Source organism: the organism of the source record quoted next, unplaced genomic scaffold (assembly GCF_019419815.1).
Source record: "Pyrus x bretschneideri cultivar Hongxiangsu unplaced genomic scaffold, Pyrus_bretschneideri_v1 Contig95, whole genome shotgun sequence".
Classification (NCBI taxonomy): Eukaryota; Viridiplantae; Streptophyta; class Magnoliopsida; order Rosales; family Rosaceae; genus Pyrus; species Pyrus x bretschneideri.
In genome coordinates this window covers 1,057,640-1,083,361 of record NW_025999837.1, presented here as the reverse complement: position 1 = coordinate 1,083,361, position 25,722 = coordinate 1,057,640, and the positions used below count along the sequence as shown (strand labels likewise).

The 25,722-nt window shown below is 36.9% G+C and overlaps 3 protein-coding genes across 3 annotated transcripts; 2 read left to right on the top strand and 1 right to left on the bottom strand.

Annotated features, from left to right (window-relative positions):
• Nucleotides 1-912: 912 nt before the first annotated feature.
• Nucleotides 913-5,774, top strand: LOC103930513 (anoctamin-like protein At1g73020). The gene is given in 17 exon segments (XM_048577043.1): nucleotides 913-1,373; nucleotides 1,375-1,585; nucleotides 2,075-2,144; nucleotides 2,259-2,374; nucleotides 2,684-2,810; nucleotides 2,882-2,982; nucleotides 3,063-3,154; nucleotides 3,262-3,366; nucleotides 3,485-3,748; nucleotides 3,847-3,979; nucleotides 4,076-4,189; nucleotides 4,268-4,335; nucleotides 4,432-4,562; nucleotides 4,695-4,777; nucleotides 4,859-4,966; nucleotides 5,102-5,260; nucleotides 5,361-5,774. Coding segments are annotated over 17 exon segments (2,094 nt in total). The 5' UTR covers nucleotides 913-1,290; the 3' UTR covers nucleotides 5,490-5,774.
• An 8,822-nt stretch (nucleotides 5,775-14,596) lies between these two features.
• On the bottom strand, nucleotides 14,597-17,977 carry LOC103930511. Its single transcript, XM_009339854.3, has 5 exons — nucleotides 17,433-17,977; nucleotides 16,724-17,037; nucleotides 16,556-16,612; nucleotides 15,815-16,293; nucleotides 14,597-15,393 (listed from the first exon to the last, which is right to left on the bottom strand). Exons 1-5 carry the CDS (start codon nucleotides 17,813-17,815, stop codon nucleotides 15,085-15,087), a joined length of 1,542 nt encoding a protein of 513 aa, XP_009338129.3. The 5' UTR covers nucleotides 17,816-17,977; the 3' UTR covers nucleotides 14,597-15,084.
• A 4,444-nt stretch (nucleotides 17,978-22,421) lies between these two features.
• On the top strand, nucleotides 22,422-25,347 carry LOC103930510 (selenoprotein F-like). The gene is made up of 4 exons (XM_009339853.3): nucleotides 22,422-22,652; nucleotides 24,313-24,371; nucleotides 24,705-24,886; nucleotides 25,099-25,347. Exons 1-4 carry the CDS (start codon nucleotides 22,490-22,492, stop codon nucleotides 25,169-25,171), a joined length of 477 nt encoding a protein of 158 aa, XP_009338128.2. The 5' UTR covers nucleotides 22,422-22,489; the 3' UTR covers nucleotides 25,172-25,347.
• Nucleotides 25,348-25,722: the final 375 nt, after the last annotated feature.

Genomic DNA, 25,722 nt, shown 5'->3' with positions numbered 1-25,722 from the left:
AGAGTGATGCGCTCCAAATTGTCCCGACGTTACGCAATGGTCTTCCCAATGGTTCCTTGATCGGTAACATTATGGAAGATTCGAAGGCGTTGTTGTCTACAATCACTGGAGCTACGGCCGCCCATACTCGTCGCCAGAATAACGAAGTTGCTCACCTCATAGCTAGATATGCTCTTTCTAGCTTGACCAACTGTTCATGGACCATGGTTTGAGGAACCTCCGGACATTATCTCTGATATTCTTATAACCTATTGTAATGTCTAAATTTTAGCTTCTTTTCTAGGTTGTAGCCTTAGTGACTTTTAGGGCTTTTGGCTTTCCTTTTATACTGAACCTTCTATCTATGAACTAATATCGTTGCCTTCAAAAAAAAAAAAATTGTTGTCAATAATAATAGAAAAACATAGAAAAGTAAAAGCAGGGTTTACCATGCTTCTAAAAAAAAAAATTTTTTTTCCATAGCATAATAATTAGTGCCCATTTAATGAAATTTTACAAGTGGCAAGTATAGGCTCATATATTTTACAAAACTACAATCTTTGCCCCTATATTATAATCTTTGACAATTATTATATCACATTAAATATCATATTCTTTTTAGTCATTTAACATATTCATACTAATTTATTTAAAAGTTTATCAAACACTCAGACACTGTTTTTTTTTTGTTAAAAAACTTTTGCAAAAAAAAAAAAGTTTATCAAACACTCAATAACTTTAGTTTACAGCTATTTATTCTTATAACGCAACAAAAACAATTTTTTTAAAAAAGTAGAGCAATACCAAACCAAACCTAAACCTAAATGTAGGAAGAGACTGTTACGTACCGTGCATACTCTAAGTTTGAAATTTGAAGTGTTTAACAATTAAGTACTTCTAAAATGGTTAAGTCAAAACGGAGACCCGACCCGAGGTTACATGGGGGTCGTACCGTTTGCCTTTCCTCCCTTTCCCAATTTCCATTCCAAATTCCAATCTGGAAAGCACAAAAATGAAGAAACCGCCAAATCCCGGAATCCACGTGTCCTCCTCCCTCACCATCCTATGTGTCTTCCCATCGCAACTTCTCGCCCCGAATACCCGACTGCTCAGCCACCTGTAGTCTTCTCTCTCCTCCCACTCTCTCTCTAGAAACCCACATTGCAATATTTCCAATCCATTGCGACACACATTTGTCCATCATTTTGTTTCATCTGAGCACACACACCCCGACATTTGCGCAAAACTTATCGACCCGGTTCGGCAGAAAAGTTTCGCCTTTCGGCTCCGGAAAGCTCGAATTGTTCCCAAATGCAATGGCCCACTTCGCCATTTGAGCCGGTTTCTGCAAAGTTCGCGTCTTTTGTTGATTTGGGCATCGCTTGGATCTCGAAACTGCTGGGTGCTGAAGTTGTTTGGTGGTGGGCAGGAGATGAACGCCGTTGAGGAGGAACAGACTGCCTTCGAGATCGGGGTGGTGGTTCCGAAGCGTAATGTGAAGGAGGAAGATAGAGCTTTTGATTGTGTGGAGGTTTTGCTGGAGGAGTTTAGGAATTTGGGTTTGGTTGTTGAGAGAGTGCATGGCGTTGTCGATGAGTTCATCAAGGTTTGATTTTTCAACTTTTCTACTTTTGTTCATTTGCATGTGTTTTCTTTTTTTAATAATGTTTTGTTCAAACGATATTCTAATTAATCTAATTTAAATTTGAAATTCGAAACTGGGTGCAAAAGGAGAGAATGTTCTTTTGTTCTATATACTCCCACAATGATTTTTTCATTTGGGTTTTTAGGAATTGACTAATTGGCTACGGCAGATTTTGTAAATAGTTTATGATACGATATTTGTATATATAAATATTGCTTAGTAAGGATGGAAAGTTATTTAATTTGTTACTGTATTACTGAAAGAACCATATCTATTAAAAAAACGTATAAATTTCAGGGCGTTTTGCAAATTTACGATAACGCAACATTATTCGTGGCCCGTTTTGTCTTTTGATGAATGAAAATGGTACATACAATTGGGCAGTATTTTATTTATAGTCTTTCTTGAGTTTGGTTTCTAGTTTCTAGAGCTTAGCTTTCTTTCTTTCAGCTGGCAGCACCTTCGGAGACGCTGGGCAGGGCTGCAGCGGAATTGCAGATTAAAAAACGAACTGCTATCGGTAATGATACTGTTGTATTCAAGTTGGCTTTCAAAGTTTCTTTTATTTAAGTTCCATATCTGCAATGTGATTTGATTCTTCTACTTGAAAAGTTAATATGACACTTGGTTTCAGGGATGGATTTACAATTTGAATGGGAGGAGGTTGATGCTTTTGTGAGACAGCCTGATGGTTCAGTGTTCAGTTGGTGTGAGCGTTTTCGCTGCTATAGGCACTTAATCTATGGAATTGTGAGTCATTCAGCATATACTCATACTATAATGTTCCAATGGCTTCTTCCTTTCCGATGTTTTATTTCACTCTTTCACTTTGATTTTACATTTCAGTTTCATGTTTGTCTCCATCCTTTTTTGTTATTACGCTTTGGTTGATTACATCCATCAATTGGCGGCTGATGCTTGACTTTTTTTTCAAAATGTTGTATGAGTAGATGTAATGCAACTGAAACCCTTTGAATAAGTTCAATATGACTATATTTCTGTGTGCAAATATTTATCCATAAATGTGCCATTGACAAGGTTTGAATTGTAAATTTACAGATTAACAAGAGCCGGTCAACTGTAACTTTAAGATTTGATGATAAAGAGCTCCGTTGGGAAGTCGGGGAGTATTTACTTCAGAAGTTGGAATCAGAGGGGATTGTCAAAGAAGTGTTTCCTTTACATGGTATGCTTACAAAATTTTAAACAGTTTGTATCTCTGTTGAACTCTATATTAATATGATGTTTGACTGATAGATGAAATAAAAAGGAAGAAGCTCCTTCACTCATGGGCACTACACTGGTGGGACTTCACAAACCAGCCGATAGATGAGATTTATTCATACTTTGGTACAAAGGTAAACTAGTTGCATTAGCAAAATTATCTTTTTCCATATTTTTCCCAGCACATTAAACAAGAATTTAACGTCTTTTGTAGATTGCCATCTATTTTGCTTTCCTTGGAATGTATACAAGGTGGTTGCTCTTTCCAGCTGCATTTGGGCTTATCATGCACATGTTTGATTTTGGGTGGGTCAGAACACTATTTCTTAGTTTCCCTGATGGCTGTCAACATTATTATATTTGTGCATTTTTGCTTATTTAAACCGCTGTGTGTTTGCATAATGCTTCTGTAGGTCATTGCAGTTACTGGTGCTCCCTATTTTCTTCATAAGCATAATACTGTGGGCTATAATGTTTTCACAGTTTTGGAAACGCAAAAATAATGCCCTTTTAGCCAGGTAACTTGGTTTACAAGAAAATTGTATTGTAGCTATTAGATCTATGCTTATTCATTTTTAATTTATTTTTGTTCTTTTGTCTTACTTTAACTCTTCTCTTTCTGGGTTGCGTATTTAGATGGCAGATTAGTTATCCAGTTAGAGCTGACTTGGGATATAGACAGGGTGTGGAGTGGAGTTCCTCACCATCTGTTGAGCTCGCAAAAAAGCAGGGGACAGACAAAACAAAAGAAAAAGAAATGTTCCAAAGAATTGAGTGGTTTGGACGACTCATGAGATTCAGAAATGATGCTATCGTTTTCTTCAGTATTATATGCCTTCAATTACCATTTGAACTGGCATATGCTCATATTTATGAGGTTATTGAGTCTGATATTATGAAGTGAGATGCCGAGTCCTCTTGCATTCATACAAATGCATATACTTACATGTTATAATTAAGAATGAAGATGACACTTATCGCAATTTTTTTCTTTTCAGGTTTGGGTTGACAACCGTTTATCTTTTTTCCATTCAGTTCTTTACACAGATTGGAGGCAAGATCTCCGTCAAGCTCATTCAATATGAAAATAATGAAAACAAAGAAAAAAGAGCTGACAGCTTGGTCTATAAGGTGGGTTAAGTGGAAATTTATTCCATCCCTGCTGACTTTATTGCTATCTCTTATAGAGGGCTTTTTTACAATTCAAGGACTTTTTGTTTTTTGCAGGTGTTTGGTCTTTATTTTATGCAGTCGTATATAGGAGTGTTCTATCATGCCCTTTTGCACCGCAACTTTTCTACTCTCCGCAAAGTCTTGATTCAACGCCTCCTTGTGTCTCAGGTAGATGTTATATTTCATTCACTGTTTTTCTTTCTCTAGTTTATTTCTGATGTTCTTGTATTGGACAATGCTTTGTAGGTGTTGGAAAACTTGTTGGAAAACACTTTGCCATATTTAAAGTACAGTTATAAGAAATATAGAGTTCAGTAAGTCTGTACTATGTATTATCTTTTGGACATTCATGTTTTTGGAGTATTTTAAGTTTACTTGAACATAACCTTGTCTGCCATTCTGGTGTAAAGAAGCAAGAAAAAGCGTGAAAAAGGTTCAACGACAGGGAAGATTCGGTTTGCTTCTAGGGTAGAGAAAGAGTACCTGAAGCCATCTTATTCCGCTAGCATTGGCATGGAACTTGAAGATGGGCTGTTTGATGGTAATATACTAATATGTCCAGTATATTCAATTATATATTCTTTCTGGCATCTTTAAAATTTGAATTTTCCTCATTATTTGTAAGCAATTTTCAGTATATTTCTAGCTGATTAGATCTGTGTTTGACCTGCAGACTTTCTTGAGGTGGCATTGCAGTTTGGAATGATCATGATGTTTGCTTGTGCATTCCCTCTTGCTTTTGCCTTTGCAATTTTGGTATGTTATGCTTTATGGCCGCTTGTTCCCTTTTAAATTTTTTATGTTGGTAGTATTCTGCTTAAAATTACACTTTCGCAGAACAACATCACTGAAATTAGGGCGGATGCATTGAAGCTTCTTGCCATGTTGCGAAGACCAACACCTCGCTTTTCCACAACAATTGGAGCTTGGCTGAACATATTTCAGGTACTTATGGTTTGTGGTTTTGTATATATCTTGTGAAGCAAATACAAAGTTCATATCACTGAACTTTGTGTTCCTACTGTTTGTTTTGCTCTTTCATCATCGTCTTTGTAATGCGGGGTTGTCTGCAATTTGTAGTTTCTCGTAGTTATGTCTATATGCACCAACTGCGCACTTCTAGTATGGTTATATGATGAAGAGGGCAAATGGAAGATAGAGCCTGGCCTGGCTGCAATTCTTGTTATGGAACATGTTCTCTTGTTGATCAAATTTGGATTCTCCCGCTTTGTTCCCGAGGTGATTTCCTTCTCACCCTTCTGAACACAGTTACATATTTTCTAATGGTTAAAAGGAAGATCAAATCACCAAATAAACATTAAACTGGTTTTTCTTGCAGGAACCTGCTTGGGTAAAAGCCAACCGTGTGAAAAACGCGACAACAGCTGAGAACATGTGTTCTAAACAGCTCTTGAGGAGCATTTCTGGAGAGAGGACGACGTTTGGTAATGTCAAGAAGTCGCAATGAGGTAGGAAGTATAGGTTTTGTGGTTGCTGTCTTCTCATAAGTTAGAAAGTAAGCCGGATTTGTTCTTCAAGAGAACTTTTCTACAATGAGGTCAGAGACTTGAGCTTTTACAAAGTTGGAGCTGAAGTGGCACCGAAATTTGGGTTTTAGTTTTTGCTTGTTCTTATGGTGGACTTAAATTGTTGTGTAGGTAGATAGTATTGGAGAGTATTTACTTTCCTTGAGATTGTTTAAATTCACATTTAATATAAGATATAGCAGAAATGTGATGCAATTTTGTTCTTATTTTGCGAGTTCAAAATCAAGTATTTACATTTAATATGACTATTAAAGCTTTCTTAATATTATGGTCTAAATTAGTTGCATATTTTTTTTATATATATTAACCAATTATAGTTCATGCAGCAAAAAAGATGTAAATACTCTCAAGAAACTCGAGGATGATTGCTTGTCTTGCCAATTGTCTTCCTCACTTGGTCCTCATGATGCAGTTTCAGCCTTTATGTATGATGCCCCCAATTGGTGCGATGTCAACAGAGCTCCTTTTGATACTAGCTTGCTTGATATTGAGATTTCAGACGTTGACCGTTGTGCACCTGAGTAGTTGACTGCACTGTCTTCCAAGAGTGCGTTTAGAGGTTCATATTCTATGTCTAATGAAACTTGTCATTCGGTTGATCCTGACGAGAGTGCATTGGATTTACTTGAGAATTGTGACTCTGAGGCGCTACTTGAAGGCTGTGAGTTGGTAGAGATTGCAGGAACAGGTAAGTTGGAAGTTGAGAATGCAAAATTGAAAGCAGAACTGGCTTCTGCAATGGCTGTGATTTGTTCATTTTTGGCCTGAAGTAGACTTTGAATCATTGGATGGTAGTAAAGTGGATAATTTATTGAAGGATGCCCAGAGAAGACAGCTGAAGCCTTGCACCGGAAAGATGAATATGGAAAGCATCTACAATCTGCTTGGGGAGAAGCAAATGCGGTGTCTTTCATTGAGAAACGCATTCACGAACTTGAACAGAGACTGTCTGATCAGTATTCGCAAAGCCAGAGGATTTCAAATGATAAGAATGCCTCTGAATTTGGAATTTTGTCTGATAAGATTGGCAACTGCAAGTACGAAATCTTAGGTGGTAGGGAGTTCATATACCTTGCTCATCTAATACCGTCCCAAATAGAATTGACCACTCAAAGGAATCTCAAATAGAGTACGATTTCGGACCACTCAACGGAATCGAGGCGAAGCGGGACGGATTAACCATACGGAATCATAGACATCCATCCAATAGCATGATTTCCCAATGTGGATTAACCAGGTAGGATCGCCTATGGATTTGATGTACCCAACTACGTAGTTACTCCCAATGCGGATTAGCCAGGCAGAGTCGCCCCTCCAATGCGTATGGTCCCTTAATGTGGATTAACCAGGTAAGACCATAGGCAGCATCGAATAGTGTGGTCCCACAATGTAGATTAACCAGGCAGAGTCACCTCTAGGGTGTGCATGGTCCCCTAATGCGGATTAACCAGGGGAACCATGAACATGCCTCCAATAGCATTGGATTTGTTACAGTTGCCGTTCTAAAATTCTCATATCAATTACCATATTAAATTTTGAGTATCTCAAAATACATTAACAATGCCATGCTAAATTTTTGGAATACCAAATTTTGATATACTAAATAATTCGGTTGGTATTGTGACAGCTCGTCCTAAATCATTTGTACTGTAGGTATGAAATGACGATTTTGCCCTTGGTGGTTAATTGCCATTTTTGGGTGTTGTTTAGTTGTTCTTTTTGGTTGTGAACTCATCTAGGACCACACACCTGTGGACCTTTCTCTCTCCCTTCTCTCTCGGACTTTCTTCCAATTTCTTCCTTATCGTACGGACAACTTCGAAGATAACGTTCCATGCACGGATCGAAAGTTTGAAGGTTGGTTCTGGACTCCTTGCAAGCCCAAGAACTCATCCAACCATTTTTAGTATGTGAAACCTTCCAAAACCCGAGAACTTAGTTTTGGTGCACTATTCATGCACTTGTGATCGTGGATGTTTCATCGAGTCTTGAGGTTGTAGGAAGCTTTAGGACGTCTTCACAAAGCTTGGGGAGTAATTTTGAAGTGTTTTGGACGTCGGGAAGCTCGAGTTCATCGAGTTATAGGTTTGGTCGGATCATCGAGGTTCCTTTGGCGAGATTCCGTTGGATTTGAGTTCCAAAAGTGGTAAAGTTTTGTTCTACTCGTTGTAAGCTTCATTTTGGTACAAATTTCATGGAATTTGGTTGAGAAATGAAGAATATATTAAGGTTTGAAGTTTTTTCAGAAACCGGTAAAATTTTGAGTACAGATGGCAGCAACCGACGAGGCTTACCCAAAAAGGAGGTGAATATTCCGTCAGAGTTAACGGAATATTCTAACAGCGTCAGGTAACGGCCATTAACTTCTGTTAGGGTTTTAACAGAATATTCCCTAACGGCGTTAGGGTTTCCACATGCGTGCCAGGCACGTGCCGCACATGAGAGGTCAAAAAATTATTTTAAAAATATGGGGATGTTCATGAGGTTGAGTAGAGCATGTTGGTACATTCAAACACTCTAATTGAGTAATGTATGAGAAGTTATTACCTAAGGTTGGTTATGTGCGTTAATTTGACGTTTATATAGTTGTTTCGCATATAGGTGAGGACTATCCAAAGAACGAGCGCAACCATGCGAGGCTCGGGGTTTACGATCCTTCTACATATCAGTGAGTGGGCTTTTGTTTTCAGTGTGTATATATATATATATATATATATATATATATATATATATATATATTGATTGGTATCTTTCCAGAAATTACGTTTTAGTGGTTTTATAATTGAAATGTCATGTCGAATATCATCGATATTATTATTGTGATTATGTTGGTTATGCTTTGGTGCAGCGGACGCTCAGGTAAGTCAGGTGAGTATGTTGTTAGTGATAGATGTGGTGTTGATGAGATTGAGTTATAGCTTATATTCCTGCACCTCGGTGATTGTGCTCCACCAGAGTAAGACCTGGTTTGGTACTGAGGTGATTCTGAAAAAAGCTGCTATCAAAAAAAGCTGGGAGCTGTTTTTGTGTTTGGTAAACATTCAACTTCAGCTTTTTTTCACAGTTTTGGGTGGAAAAAAGCCAAAAATAAGAAGCTGCAAAACCCAGCTTTGAAAAACTGGTTTTTTTTCACATCTGTTTTACATAAAAGTTTACCAAACACTCTAATACTGCTTTTTTTTTTCAAAAGCACTTTTATAAAAAAGTTTACCAAACACTCTGCTGCTTTATTTCACAGCTGCTTATTCTCACAGCACAGCAGAAGCAGCTTTTTTTCAAAGCACAGCAATACCAAACCAGCCCTAAGACCTGGTTTGGTATTGAGGTGATTCTGAAAAAAGCTGCTATCAAAAAAAGCTGGGAGCTGTTTTTGTGTTTGGTAAACACTCAGCTTCAGCTTTTTTTCACAGTTTTGGATGAAAAAAAGCCAAAAACAAGAAGCTGCAAAACCTAGCTTTGAAAAACCAGCTTCTTTTCACATCTGTTTTACATAAAAGTTTACCAAACACTCTAATACTGTTTTTTTTTTTCAAAAGCACTTTTACAAAAAAGTTTACCAAACACTCTGCTGCTTTATTTCACAGCTGCTTATTCTCACAGCACAGCAGAAGCAGCTTTTTTTCAAAGCACAGCAATACCAAACCAGCCCTAAGGCCTAGCCTTCACGTGATCGTTCACCTCCTGCACCGTACGCTCACCTTAGATCCAAGGCAGGTGCTAGCCTGTCGTACAGACCACTTTAGGTGGTTTCGACTCGTAGGTGACTTGCGATACATCGCACAACCTTCACGTGATTGTAGCATTGAGCGTAATTAGATACACCAGCCTGTCGTACAGACCACTTTAGGTCGTTCTGACTCGTGTGCAGGATAGTGGTTAAGGAGCTATAGTTTCAGCCGTACAGATCACTTTAGGTGACTCCGGCTGACGTACTGATATTACTGGCATATTACGATTTGTTTTATCTCACCTGCTTGATGCCTATACTATTTGTTTGGATATTCTGACATGGCATATTTTGGCATGGCAAATTTGAGCTTTATCGTTTTAGCATGATTTGATATACGAGTATGAATAATATTTTTTGGAAAGTATACGGGTTTTATAGAGAGGGGTAATTACTTGATATTGAAATGGTTTGAAAAACAAACTTTGTTTTTGCCCACTCACGTTTTATGTTTTGCGCCCCTCCAGGTTTTAGGTAGCGAGGATGTTGGTGACGAAAGAGGCATCGAGGCATTTCTGACAGAGCACCCTCCATGAAGGACTTTCTAGTTAATGCTTGTGTAGTATTGTTTATTCTAGACTACACCTAGGATACTTGAGCTTTTACTTTGCATTTCTCCTTCCATGTTTGTCGCTATCACTCACTGATCTTTTTATTGTAAATTATCTCGTCAACTTTATTTTTCTCGTATTTTCACTCTTCTACTTCCGCATTGCACACTTGGCTACGTCACCCTCACGTGATGGCCAGCACGCCCCAAATTTTGGATTCGGGGTGTGTCAGGTATAGTATAATAGTGGCAACATACCACTTTGATTATGTTGTTATAATATAGTATTTCATATCATATAAACAATAGTGTACAGAAAGGAAAAAAGTGTACATAAATCTTTTATCATATATATATAAAGCAAACAAGTTACCCAAATGATTGTAATCATGGCTACCTCCCTCATTGAGGAAAGCTAGAGCATCAATGTGTTTAGACCTGCCTTGCCTGACCTGGCCCTTCACACTAGAATCATAACATTATCATACGCGGATCAACCTGTAATTCTAACAATGTATTTTTGTCAACTGAATCGTCTAGTTTTAAGCTCTTTCCTCAAATATTATTTTTACAAAAAATCACACCTATTTGAAACTAGATATTTTTGTGATTTTGAATTTGTCTAATTTTGTGTAAATAAGATTTGAACCATTAAGTTTTTAGATACTTATTCAAATATCACCCTTACAAATAATTAGCCGAGTCAGACAACAAAAATTCCCTTCATCTTTGCTGCTACAACGGAACCCTTAAAATCAGAAGAAACTTCCTCTTTGGGTCATCTAACTATAAAAAAACAAGACAAATACACAATACTTGGGAAATGAATGAGATGACGTTGTGGAATGAGCAAATATTTAACATCATATTAACTTATTAACCGAGGAGGGAGAGGATTTCAATCTGACATGCAATTTTTTTTACGTAATCCCAATATGTTGATAATAAATAATGACGCCAACAGATGGCATCATGATTCATTCGTGGAGATGTTATTTTAACAATTTTAACCAAAATGATCATTAAAATTTGCATAACATATCACTGTGGTCCTTAACATTTGAAATCAATAGAAGTGGTCATTGAGATTGTCCACCATCAATCATTTTAGTCCTTCCATGCAAAACTATGTTAAATAAGGATTAAAATAACAAAGATACCCTCAATTTAATAAACAATGGACTAAAATGATTTGACAAAAATTAAGGGTATTATGGTCATTTTATTCTTATTTAATGGAAAATTTTCACGGAATAACCAAATTGATTGATGGTGAACAAACTCAAGAACCAATTCTATTGATTTCAATTCTTAAGGACCAAAGTGTAGAGTTATGCAAATATCAAAGATTATTTCGGCTAAATGATGCGTGATTTATGCGCACACAAATTAAACCCTCTTTTTGTCAATTGTAGTATAAGTATAAGTAGGGATCGTTCTGGACCGGGGATTAGGAGGGATTGTTAATCTCTTGGAAACTGACTCAAAAACGTAAAAACAATATAAAACACTAAACTAGACTCAAAGAATGTGAAACTAAACGTTAAACCACTAGGACAAACCAAAAGACTCGAAATGCTTTAAAAACACAAACTAAATTGATTTCTAACTAAATTGAACAATAAAGTAAAAGGGGGATTGTGTTTTGGACGGAATTAAACTAAATGAACAAATTGCAATTAAAACATAATGTAAATATGAAATTGATGAAATGGAATGAATGGGAAGCTAGCTAAGGGGTTCATCTCCACACATGTTACACTTGCATAATAAAAAGATTCCCAATTGCATTTCAATGAATTATGAATTCTCAACGCCCCGGGTTAATTAGGTCCGCTTAAATTAACCGTCAAGTTTTCCTTAAGTTAATGAATTGGATGATTGCATACGACAACCCAAAGCATTCCTCACAAGTTCCCTACATGAATTGCATAATAGAGATACAAGCAAGAATCATTAAGCAACATGAAAACTATAAGTGTTGACGAGGCATTCGTTACTATGATTGCATGAAACTTATGCCAAGAATTTGTTTAACGCGATTGTTTATAAGCAACCTCCACTACTTGTGAATATAAGTTCATAACTATTACGTGAAACTCACTTATATTCTAGCGTCAAATTCATGCATGAAAATTAAGCGTTCATTCTTAATAAACATACATAAATAGGATATCAATCAAATAGTTAAACAAATTGAATTCACAACTTATGAAACGTAATTAAAAGTAATCAAATCATATTGCAAGCATAAACATATATTTCGAATCACCCCCTAGCTAAGGGGGGTTTAGTTCCTCATAACTTTGAAATCAAAGAAACACCTAAACATTCCAACAACTCAAAACTTTGAATTGTATGAACGTTTAAGCACTCTTTTCTTCCATTTCTCATACGTACAAAACAAAGAGAATTAAAATGAAACTTTGAAATCAAAGAAACACCTAAACATTCCAACAACTCAAAACTTGAATTGTATGAACGTTTAGACACTCTTCTCTTCCTCGTTGTTGTAGCACAAGGTTTAAGGATAGGTTGGTTGGGGGGATGGAAGTGTTGGGGAATTATGGAAATGGATGAGGATTGGTGGAAATGGAAGATGGTTTTTGGATTCTAAGGGAGAAAGGAATGTGTTTGTGGTGTGTTGTTGTGTTGTGAATGAGATGATTTTTGAATGAATGAATGCAAGGGTATTTATAGGAGGAGTGGAGATGTATATGGCTATTTGTTTAAGGTGTTTGTGGTTGCAATGATGAAGAATTGCATGTGGAAATAAAAGGGAAAATGTGGTGAAATGATGAAGTAGGAAAGTGGAAATGCATGTGACTTGTTTGTGGAATAAAGAATGAATGGTTGAATGATGAAGTGAATGCATGTGGAATTAAAGAGGGAGAATGTGGTGAAATGATGAAGTAGGAAGGTGGAAATGCATGTGAGATGTTGGAAAGGAAATGGGAATATGAGTAGGCCATGGCATGGGAGTTGTTTTGTTGGTGTAAATGTGCCATGGTTGCAATGATGAAGAATAAAGGGTGCATGTGGGGTGGAATTGAATGAATGCAAAGTGAATGAATAATGAAATGAGTTAAAGAGGAAGAATGTGGTGAGTGATAAGTGAATGGAAGTGATAAGTGATAAATGAACTAGTTTAAAGGGCTAGGGTTTAAGCACATAGAATGGGCCTAAAATAGGTTGGTTTGCATGGCATAATATGTTTCATTGGGCTAGAGGTTTTCCATGGCTCAAAGGATTTGTTTGATTGGGCTAGGCCCTTTGTTTGATGTCCCCAAAGAGCATACAAGGCTTCAATTTCGTCCATCCTCTTTGCTCCATGATTAAGCTATCCAATCCATGCCCAAAAGTGTCCCAAATAGCCTCAAAATGCACTTTCTTGCTCCCTAAGCCCTTAGAACCTGAAAACACACAAAAGAAGCATAAAGGACTAAAATAACTATGAATTACCAACATAGATGCACGAAAACAAGCTAAGTAAGTCGCCTAAATATGCTCCTATCACTAAAAAGCCTTTTAAAAACCCAAAAGCTGCTGCATAGGAAAAAGGCATGATTATGGGAGAGATTTTTTTCATTTGTCCCCTCCACTTGTATTATGACGTGTGACAACCCGTTCCTACTTTTACGATTTTATTAATTTTAAATGAGTAATTGACAAAAATGCCCCAGAGACGAGATTGTTGACTTTCGTTAATTGTCATTTCGTGATGTGTACGAGTTACTATTTTACCGTAGTTTCGAAATACTTAATTGTACAAACGTGTAGGCGCAAGCGGAATCGAAATTAGAGTTACGATTAAGATTTTACGAAACTACGAATTCAAAAATATTTTTGTAAAAATTACTTTTTTATATTTTATATATTTATTTCAAATTTTTATATTTTTATCTCTTTATTTTAATATTTTTTAAAAGGATATTTTAATAATTTATTTTGTGGCCCGTGGGGCCCACACTCACCTCTCAATCTCTCATGCGTGTCCATTCCCCTAGTCTCAGGCACTCTCTTTCTTTCCCTCTCTTCTCTTTCTCACTCTTCACCTATCCCAAATCTCTCATCCGCCATAGCATCGACGGCAACACGGCCACCGCACACCATCTTTGCCGGTGCACACCTCTTTTACAAACTCTCCACCGATGAACGGAGTCACGCACCTGGCCACTCTCTCTCCCTTTTTCCTCTCTGCACAGTGGCACCGCCACTGTTCAAGATTCACTCTGGCAATTTCGCGCTATTTCCGGTGAGGTGTTATGATTCACTTGTAGGCAATTTCAAGATTCACTCTGGCAATTTCGCGCTATTCTCTCTTGTAGAAAATCTCAAAACAGTGCACAACAATACACTTAATAATTGCTTGATAACCATTTCATTTTTAGTTTTTGTATGCGGCATAGAAGAGAGAAGAAGAATGAAAAAGAGGAAAGAAAAGTGAAAGCATTGTTCTAAAAGTCGGCCTAGGCGGTGCCTATCCCCATCCTGCTGCCCAATTAGATGGGTGAAGTCCTCCTATGGGAATATCACAAATGATGCGATTCAAGACTTCCATTATAGTAATACAATGGTCATGAGATATGTTGTGCTTCTTCTAGGAGGAGCAGTTCAATCAAAGAATGGAGAGTGATTATGGAATGTATGAAATGGACGGGATGAAATGACCATCTTAGCCTCACACGTGAGGCTCACTTGTAGGCTACCAGCGGAGGGACGATGAAAGTTTCAATTTTGGACATAAATCCTAACACACTTTACCATAGGATATAACATACATAATAAGTAGGAATTATAATCATTCCAATAGCCGTTACAAAAGTAAAATATTTGTCACTATAAGATATATTTTTACTAGCAAGTATTCCAAAAATAAAACACTAACAATTCATCAACAAAACCGCTCATGCCCGGTGATGCAAGAGAAGGCATTGGCATATAATAGTTATCAAACGGGTCCTAAAGATTTCAGACGCTTTTTTGTTTGATGGAACACGAAATTATACCAACTATTCCACATATCAGTTGTCAAACTACACTAAACTGGCTTGTCACAATGTGTATGCGGTAATGCTGCAAACCGCGACATAACTTAGGAACTGAAACCACTTCCCTATATATATACAGCAAATGCTAGTTCACAGTAACTGTAATCTAGCTCGTGTACCCACTTGTGAAAAATAATAGGAAATGTCTATGTAGTTCCATGAACCAGCATAACTTAAGGAAATGAAACTCACTGGCTATCAGGCTCGCCCGAGCATTTCTTGCTCCAAACAACCGAACCTGCTTTCCGCTCCCCTCGCTTTCTCTTGTTTCTAGGAAAACTTACATCTGAAGCCAAGCATGACTCTAGAGTTGATTGCTCCTGAGGAAGAGCAGCTTCTGCCGAGGGAGCAGGGTCTGATTGTGGAGTTGGAAAAACGGCTTCATGTATATCTTTCTCTGGTTGCTCATGTTCCTCTTTAGGTTGGTTGTTGATCATTTGCAAAGTGTGCTTCTCTGCTTCAGCCGCCTCGTTATGTATCAGGACATTATCCACAATCTGTAAATTACAACATTCCGTCTACCATAAGGTAATTGATGGACTTGCCCAAAAATTTGGGGATGAGTTTCTGTTATGCAGGGAAACAATAGGTAACTAAAAAGGTATCTTTATATTACCACTAAATGCACAAACAAAAATACTTTGAGCTGCTAGCGATATCGATTAATTATCTTAACTATAATGATGGCAAAATTTTGGGTTTGGCGTAACTTTTTAATTCCCAATTAGGCCCTTTGTTGAAACAAAATTAGTATCCAAATGTGGTAGTTTTTGGGGAGATGACATCCACTGTGTCAATTTTACCGTATTTGATATGTGATATGTATCTGTCATCACATAGTAGAAATATTTTTGCTGCATATTTCAACTAATAATTTTAAACTCAGTGGAACAAAATGCGAAAGTAGGGAAGACTTACATCTTCGCTTGAGTCTCCAAACTGCGGCTGATGGAAGGTAACGTCAACAGCAGATGGTAGTCCCACAGTGCTTTCAATTATATCAGGAACAATGATTCCCTCCACAAAACTTGAGACTACACTTTCAGGCATTGCGAGATCCCCAACATTGTAGTCTGATACATGTTGAGCTGATGTATATATAGCTCCCGCAGAGATTGTGTCTCCAGTGCCAGGAGACAATGCTGGACTATGTGCAGAGCTGCTCTGTGCATCACAGGATACAAGAACACTCAAATTTTCGCTGGAAGAAAACCTAGCAGCATTTTTGGACATCACCACATCCATTTGATACTTTAACTTGTGAACCCGAGAGTGCACTGTCTCAATTTTCCAAAGGACATGCTCCAAAGGCTTGCCACCATCTCGGTACTCAAAGAATGCCCAGTTATCACCACTGCTGAGTTTATCGTTGTAATCCGCACTCTGCCCTGAGATTACTATCCCCTCAACAATAATAAAATAAGTTTTTTTTTTTTTTTTTTTTTTTTTTTCGGAGTCTATCTTAAGGAAACAAATTATGCTTGAACAAGTGAATAAAGAAGAAACTATACACAAGCATCAGAACACAATGTAAAAAGCTGCTGAATTGAATAAGATTGGCAAGAATGAAGAGTCCTACAGCTATTATACATATCCAAGCACTCATACAAATATAGAAATACCATGCAAGGCAAGCCAACAATGAGGTAAAAACTATACCTGCATTACTAAAGTCATCAGCAACGGAAGTGCCATCATGATCGGATCTTTTATTTTCTGCAATACATTAGAATGCTAGGATAAATATCATTGCGGGTGGTGTATTTTGTAAAGGAGAGTGAATGAGCAAAATCATGGTGTATTTTAGTATAAAGAAGAAGCTCCCACCAAGATAGGAAAAGACATTATGATTTGAGATATATGGTGCTATATCAGTTGTGTCTTCAACTCTTTTGCGTTTCCTCCTCTTCATAGCTTTCTTTCTGCGGAATTGATTACAATATGGCAATGACTTTGAACCAAATTCTTCCAAAGGAAATTGGTCCAGTCCTGTATGTCTTTTTTTACCATATGCTACTCCTAGGTCTCTGGAATACTTTAGTGCTTGTGTTTCAATTTCCTTAATTCTCAATTCCATCCAATTGCAGCGCCACATTACAGGACGTATAAAGTTTCTCCAGTGATTTGTCAACTTCTTCTTCCTGAATTAGAAACAAAGGCAGTTGGGAGATTCACGTGAGGGGTTATAATAGTTCCCAGAAGTACATGCCCAAAAAATGACACAGAAGCATCAAAAACTCATGCCTGTTCTTGCATACTTGTAAAATTGGAGAGACGGAGAATGTTTGACTAGTTTTTTTAGATGGAAAAACCACCTTAGAATGTAGATTGTTCCAAAATTAAAAATGCTTGTCAAATCAAGATGTGCATAATACAAAGGGTTTCATCGTGCCATTCCAAAGCTTGAGTCTAGAAGTAGTTAATCATGTATGAAGTAGCATGCGAGTTACGACTTGCAGGGTACAAATGGAAATCACAACTAGATATAAACTAGAAATAATAAATTACAAGGAGGGAAGAAGAAGCCGGCACACACCTGGTTTGAAATGCACTCGCAAATGCATCAAAAGCAGATGTCAAAGTATTGTCCTCAAATGAATGGGACTGCACTTCACCTTCTTCACAAAATCCAGAAAAAGTACCAGTGTCAGACGTAGTGTCGGCAAATGAGGTTGAATATTCATCAGTTGCGTCCGCATCAGGATGGTCAGTTTCAGGCTGCTCCTGATTACTTGTGCACTGAATTATATCAATGTCGAAGATTGAAGCCATGTGTTTTCCCTCCGATGCCGAAGCAGAAGCAGAGTTTGGCAAGGAAGCCCTCCTAATTTCTGTATCATCATCAACAAGTTCAACTTTTGGGTTGACAAATGGTTTACAGTCTTGGTCAGCCTCCATGAATGGTTGGGCAGGAGCCATAGCCACCAGCTGAGCTGAGCTCTGTTCTTATAACACCAATTTACGAATGCTTACTTATAATATCGAGGAGGAATTGATGTTGGAATATCACGAGTACCGATCATTAGGATAACATACATGCATAATTGGCATATAGATATATATAGAGAGAGAGAGAGAGAGAGAGAGAGAGAGAGAGAGAGAGAGAGAGGGTGGGGGGGGGGGCGGGTGGGTTTGCCAGAGAGTGTGAGTGAGAGTGGGAGTGAGTGAGGAGCTGAGGAGCGGAGAAGGTTGGTGGTGGTGGCGGTAGCGGCCGATGAAAGCAAGTAGGGAGTGATGAGTGCGTAACGTCATAAAAACCTAAGCACAAATTACACAATGGCCTCTAATTTCCTAATAATTTCTTAATTTCCTTGACAGAGTTAAGGCTTTCCCGCTTTTGGTAACACGTGTGAGTGTGCCATTTGCCACGTGTTACAATAAATTATAATATAAAATGTTATACTACGTGTTCCAATATAAGTAAATGGCAATGTTGATATGTCGTGTTTTATGATATATATATTTTTAATGTTCCTCACTTATATTATAAAATGTGGTATATTGCCTTATATTCCAACTACACTGAAATAATGAGAACTTACTTTGTGCTAGTTGAATAATATATGATGGGGGGCACGAGAGAAGTAAGGATGGTGGAAAAGGTGTGGTAGAACTATATAGAGAGATACACACACACACAAAAAGAAAGGTAAATAAAATAAAAACTGAAAACATAAACAAAAGCTTACTTTAAATTGTTTTGGCTTTCAAGATTTTATTTGTATTCATCTTTCTTTATTTCTTACTCTCCCTCAAAAAAATTACATTAGTGGTTTGACAAATAATATGACCGTAATAATGTAGGTATTGTATTGCATTTCAGGTTCAGCTGAATATGTTCTCCAATATACCCTATTGACTTGATTAGTCATTGCATGCGGTTAAATGTCACTCCTTACTTGTGAGACAGCTCAAGCATAAATCACAAATTGACTAAGTGATACTCATTATTCTATTTCTCTCTTCTTTGTTTCATCTAACCACTCAAGATTAAGTCGTGTGGTGATGCTAAAGGTTGACTACTTTGACAACTAAAGGAGAACCAAAGGTGGAGAGTTTAAAGAGAAGATTTGGAGAACAAGAAGATTGGTGGAGCAATTTATAAGGGTTTTTCTAATAGCTTCAAGGGTGAGTTTAGTTCATCCTTCTTCTATATTTCTAAGAGAAATATGTAGTTGTTAGAGGTATGTCCTAAAAACAATCAACGAGTTGATAAACTATATATTTCAGACAATACCACGATAGTTCATGAGCTAATCACCGGGCAAGATCACCATACATCAATTAAACCATATAAAAATCTTTTGGGTGAATCCATGGACAACTTCAATGAGATTGTATAGATAATTCATAAATAAGAATGAAGTAACTTAATGAGTAACGTTATTGAGACCATTATCTCGTGTGTTTATCCTAAAACTATTCCCAAACGTTGGAACTATCGAGTGAATATTGGTAATTTCGAAAAGATCAGTGCACACTTATGTTTGCATATGCAAAAACTCATTGCCTTAAAGGGATCATACGAGCAAAATAGTTTACATTGGTGTTATTTTCATCACCAAAAGGGTTTGGCATTAATCATATATACTTATAAATGTGAACGAAAGTACTGTAGTAGAGAATGACTATTATACTGTGATTCCAAACTATATAGTTTCTCTGTATCATTATTCCATATCGACTTGAACAGCATAACATATAGCTAGCTAGGTGTTACACATAGTTAGTAAGACTCGTGAAATGGATAATTTGTTTCACAATAAGGGTAGAGCTAAAAGGGTTTTAAGTTCGCTATACGGATTATTGGAGATTAATCGCTCTTACTGCCTCATCAGTTAAAACCTAGTGGATCGCACACCGTATTGGGAAGCTAAGATTACAAAAGTGGGTTGAACCAATTAATTATGATTAATCAGGAGATGGAATAATTAACTAAATGAATTTAAGTTAATTATTCATAATCGTAGAGAAGCTTGAAAATAACAAGTGGTCCTCAAATGTAACAAGCTTGAATTTTTGTTTACAGTATTATTTGGGTGAACCGTCAATTGAGTCCCTTAATTATCACCTGAGTAAAAATTAGGTCCTTAAACTAATTTTTCAGAAATATCAGCCATTGAATTATAAAAATCTGCCAATTACATCCCAATTATTAGATTCAAAACTACAATATTCAATTTTATGTCAATTTAAGTCATGTTATTTGCATGTGATACACATTGGAGGGTAGATTGGTAATTTTTAATAAAGAACTAGCGTATGGAGTTTACTTTGGAGGATGAATTAGATATTAGATTCGCAACCTATATGAAATGTTAAGGGCTTATAGGCAAGAAAATGATGGTATAACACTCTAAAGTGTGTCAAGTGACTTAAGTTGATGAAAAATTAGATAAAATAGCTTTGAAAATAATAGTAAGGATGAAATTATCAATTTTTAATGAATTTAGGAACTTATTTTACCGAAAAAAAAATTCAGAGATCTAATTTTCACTGAAGTGATGGTTCATGGACTAAATCGGCACTTCACCCTTATTATTTTAGTGGCACAAGACACCATGTTATTTTAGTAGCACAGAACATCATGCCGAGACATTAAATCCCGTGGTTAAACCCACTACCATTCGCACCCTTCTTAATTTGGCGATTTCTTGGGATTGGCCGTTACGTAAGCTATATGCCTAAAATGTTTTTCCTTCATTGGGGAAATATTTCTTTGTGGTGCGTAAGAGCATCTCCAATGGGGGCTATGTCCTCTATGAAACTACTATATTTCAAGCCTTAGTGAGAAATTTTATCCCCAATGAGCCGAAAAATGGGTTTAGATCAACCACTGGGGTTAGCAACTTCCTTTCTTGGATAAGATAAAATTGAGCTACATCTAGCCTAAAAAAATAGTGGGTTCCACAAAAAAGTAGCAACCCATGTGAACAAAATTCTATCACTCTCCCTCCTCTTAAGAATACACTTATACTCTAATTTTATTATTTTTTTAAATTTTTTTTTCTTTCTTATTTTTCTTGCAATTTGGGTAACTAATGATTGTTTTAAATTCCATAAGAATTAAAATTTCAAATTGATTTAACGTTCATGGGCATTAGTGTGACATCTCACATTGCCCAGGGGAGTGCTCCTTATATGTATATTCTCATCCCTACCTAGCACGAGGCCTTTTGGGAGCTCACTGGTTTCAGGTTCCGTAAGAACTCCGAAGTTAAGCGAGAAGGGGCTAGAGCAATCCCATGATGGGTGACCCACTGGGAAGTTGCTCGTGAGTTCCCAAAAAAAAAACCGTGAGGGAATGGTAAGTCCAAAGCGGACAATATCGTGCTACGGTGGTGGAGCGGGCCCGGGATGTGACAATTAGTGGGCAAAATTTTCAAATATTTTTTTTTCAAAATTGTATGATACTAATTTATCAATTAGTGCTAGATAAATTGATTATACGTGAAAATCAAATTATTTCAAATGGCGAAATGGGGGTTTGCTTCTTTCAGCATATGAGATAGAGATAAGAGAATCTAATTCAATGAATAATTCATAAATGATGAAATCTAACTTTGTCAAAATTTGAAATTTTTAGGTTGAAAGGTTCATACAAATAAAAAAATAAAAAATTTAAGTTATTACGTCTAAAAATCAACTTAAGAAAAATTAACAAAAAATAAATAAAAAATAAAAAAATCATCACTTAATCAAATTACTCTATAAAAAAAAATATAACCTAAAATTCTTTTATAAAACCTCAAAAATTCTTAGGCCATCTCCAACCGACAGGTTCAGAGGGCCAGAGGGTGCCGAAAATAGCCCGAAAACGTTCTCCAACCGAGGGCTAGGCTAGAGGACTGTGGAATCTAAGAGGGCCCCACAGAATCGAAGAGGGCTAGAGGGCTGGAGGGTTGGTTGCAAGCAGCCAACCAGCCAGCCTGGAGCTGGCCAGAAAATATAGCTTTCCTGTCGGTTATAACCGATATGATTGCTTAAAAAAAAATATTTGAATACAACGCCTAGTCAACTAGCCATTGTATTCAAATTTTTTTTTTTTTTTTTTGTTTTTTGGGCCAATTTTTTTTTTTAAATTCTTAAAAATTCTAATTTTTTTTTTCTTATATATACCTAAACCATTCATTAAATTTTAATTCTAATTTTTTTGTTTTTTTGCCAGTTATTGTTGTAGTTTTTTAATTTAAGTTGTTGGATTTGAATTTAAGTTGTTGTAGTTTTTAAATTTAAATAACAAATTATGTTTGGCCCTATGGCCCTTTGGCCCTCAGTTGAAGATGGTTTTTTATGACAGGGCTAAAACGAGCCCTCTGACTCTCTACCCCTCGGTTGAAGACAAGCAAATATAATTATGTATTATTTATTAAAATATTAAAATTTTGAAGAATCTTAAAAGGACCGGAGGACTAGCCCTCGGTTAGAGAGGCCTTAACAGCTCTTGAATGATCACTTTCTAGCCCCTGTGGATACTCTAAAGCCCGGAACGAACCAAGGCTCTCCCACACCAAAAGCAAGACCATCGTTTTGTTTTTGCTTTGAGTCTTGGGAGGAGAGACTGTGAGACTCGTGAGCTCGGAAGGAAGAGATATGGGAGCGTTGATGGCGGCTATGTTGGTGGTGCTCACGGTGGCAGTAGCCTCCGGTGCATCGAAAGAGCAGCTGAGCACAAGGAAATGCGAGAATCTTGGTTTCACAGGTCTCGCTTTGTGCTCTGATTGTAACAGTTTGGCTGAGTATGTCAAAGATCAAGGTTACCCATCCAATCCAATTCTCCTCCCTTTTTCTCTTTCTTTATCAAATTCCCACACTTTACTTTTGTTGTTGTTGTATATTTTGGTTGTGTGAATTGCTGTTGTTGTTGATGGGGTTTGAAATGTTTTAATCCAAATTAGAGTGAGTCTTTAGGAATTGTCCCAAGAAAAAAAAAAGAGTGACTGTTTAAGAGCTGTTTAGGTTAGCAAACATTGATTGGTGCAATCATAGAACAAAGTCTGAGAGTTTTAGCACTGCCAAATGGCAATTATTGACTTTATGGGAAGGAATTTGTGATCTGACGAGGAGGAGACTCCATTTCTTCAGGTTCCCAACTTTGGCAATTATCATTTGTAGCAATTAAGGACATAGATATTAGGAGCACCAAAAGATATTTGAGTCTTGAATTCCATCGATTTTCCATACCGAATAATGTAAATACAACTGCATAGCTGATGATCATGGAAATAAGTGGCAAGACGATGTAATTAGTGGCCATTCCTAATAGTGTTTGCGTTATAAGACATCACTATCACTTGCATTTTTTGGAGATCACTTGCATTTGTCCAAGCCCTTGGAAGGAGATATCTCGTGGTTACGACTCTTTCATTACAAGATGCCACTTTGTTGCGCAAACATGTTGATAGAAATAGTTTTGGGAATATGAGTGGTTGGGAAATTCTACCTTTAAATCTCAGTTCCAATCTCTACAGTAGTACAGTATACCAGTTGTCGTAATATGGCCATTTCTAGTGTTGTGGATTTTTTCAGTGGATGGATGAACTGGAAATTTTGCTTCAGGAGAAATCGAAAGGGAAGTGGAAGAATCTTCATCCCTTTTTGAGATTGCTGGAAAATATCATTTTCCACCCTTCTATGATGGATTCAAGGAAATTGTCAAGGTATTCTTACAAATCTCACTATAGTTTCGTTGCTAATCACGGCAATGAAACTCTTTATTTACTATTGGACGATATGGAAATCCAGAGCTCCATCTAAAGTAAAGATGTTGGATAATTGCCCGTGTCAAGGTTAACACTTGTGACACGGTTCATAGAAGGCACCGCTCTTACCGCTTGTCGCCTTATTGGTGTATCTTATATAAGTTAGATTTGAAATCTGTTGATCAATCTTTCTTCATTGTCTGATGACATTGGGCTTGTGGTTGAAGCTGGTTAGGGAGATGGGTACTGTATAATTCCAAGGGACTGCCTCTCTCTGCTTAGTGAATCTCACCTTTGGTTTGGAAGGGTAATAAAGTGAAGGTGATGCTGGGTTGGATAATTTTCACTAAGTTTTGGGTGGTTTGGATGGAGATAAATGGAAGGGTTTAGGTAGATTATGCAGGAGCTGGTTTTGCGGAGGATTTTGTCAGCCCTCCCGGTTTCTGTGTCTTGTGAGTTCAGGGGAATTACCCTCTCCTTAATTTGAGTAGATTGGAAGGCAGCTTCGTTTTAGTTTGTGACTTTGTGTTAGGGTGCTCTTCAGCTCTGTGGAGTTGTCTCTTTCTCTTTCCATTTTCTGTTTCGGGTGGTTTGCTTGACCACTCCTTCTGCTGTTTCTGCTGCTTTCCTTTTTTTAATATAATTGTTTCTTTATTAAAAAAAAAAAAAAAAAAGACACAAACAAGCTTACTGAAGTCCTAGTTTTGACTGCAGAATTGGTATCCGACTGTATGAAATGTTGCACTGAGGATTCCGATGATTCAATGACAAAGGTAAGTAAATTTATACACACGATGATTGCTCGAATTTGAAATTATATTTTAATCTGCCGATATCCTGTTGGCTCTGAGACTAGCTAGGGATTGTTGATTTCATCAGTTTTAGTTGCATGAGACTTTCTAGTTTAATGTCAGGAGTCTCAGGACATGTTAGGGCAACTTTAGATGTTTTGAGAATTTTGATTCCAAGGTTTATGCTATAAAAATGTTATCCATTGGTACACATTACCTAATTCTGCAAATTGTAAGTTTCCATCGGAGGCTTCTCTCTCTTAACATTTATTTAATAGATAAGGAAATGCTTAATATGACTGTTTATAACTACAGATCACGTATTCTGGTGCTATACTGGAAGTCTGCATGAGGAAACTGGTTTTCTATCCCGAAATTGTTGGCTTTATTGAAGAAGAGAAGGATCGGTTCCCTTCGGTCAAAGTCCAATACATTTTCAATTCTCCACCAAAGTTGATCTTGCTAGATGATGCAGGCGAACATAAGGAAACAATAAGGTGAGCATCCTTTTATCATTCACATAGAAACAGTGGACACAACCCTCTAATTTTCTTTCACAAGGTTTCTCAAAATATGGACGGCCCATTTGAATGTTGCCTGAACCTGGCCATGCACATCTATAATCTCTTGCTTAGAAATTTATCATCATTGGTATTCCTTATGGGAAGAGTCGCGTTTCTACGAACTTATTATTTTATCTCTGTCACAGAATCGACAATTGGAAACGTGAACATATCTTGCAGTTTCTGCAAGGGAAGGTAAAGCCTGCTTCTGCAATCTGAATACTAGTTATTATCTTCTGTCAACACCTTAATCTGTATCTCAACACAATCATGTATTTTTTGTATCCTCTTTTTGGAAATTTTGATCGTGTATTTATTCCAGAGGTTTTAAGCTTAGGTTATTTGCGTGCATGAATAGTCAGAAGATTTCTTACAATAGCATCAGCAATTCATACTTTTTCTCTGTGACTGTTTGGATTTGGCCATCCGGCATTAACAATAGGGTGAACTTAGGTCCCTAAACTATTTTTTCAGAAAAATTAGTCCTTGAATTATAAAAATCTGCCAATTACATCCCTAATATTAGATTCGAAGCTACTTTATTCAATTTTTCGTCAATTTAAGTCAAGTTACTTGCATGTGATACACATTGGAGGGTAGATTGGTAATTTGACATAAAGAAATAGTGTATGGAGTTAACTTTGGAAGGTAAATTAGGAGTTAGATTCGCAACTTATATGAAATGTTAAGGGCTTGTAGTGGAGAAAATGATAGTATTATACTCTAAAATATTTCAAGTGACTTAAGTTGACGAAAAATTGGATAAAATA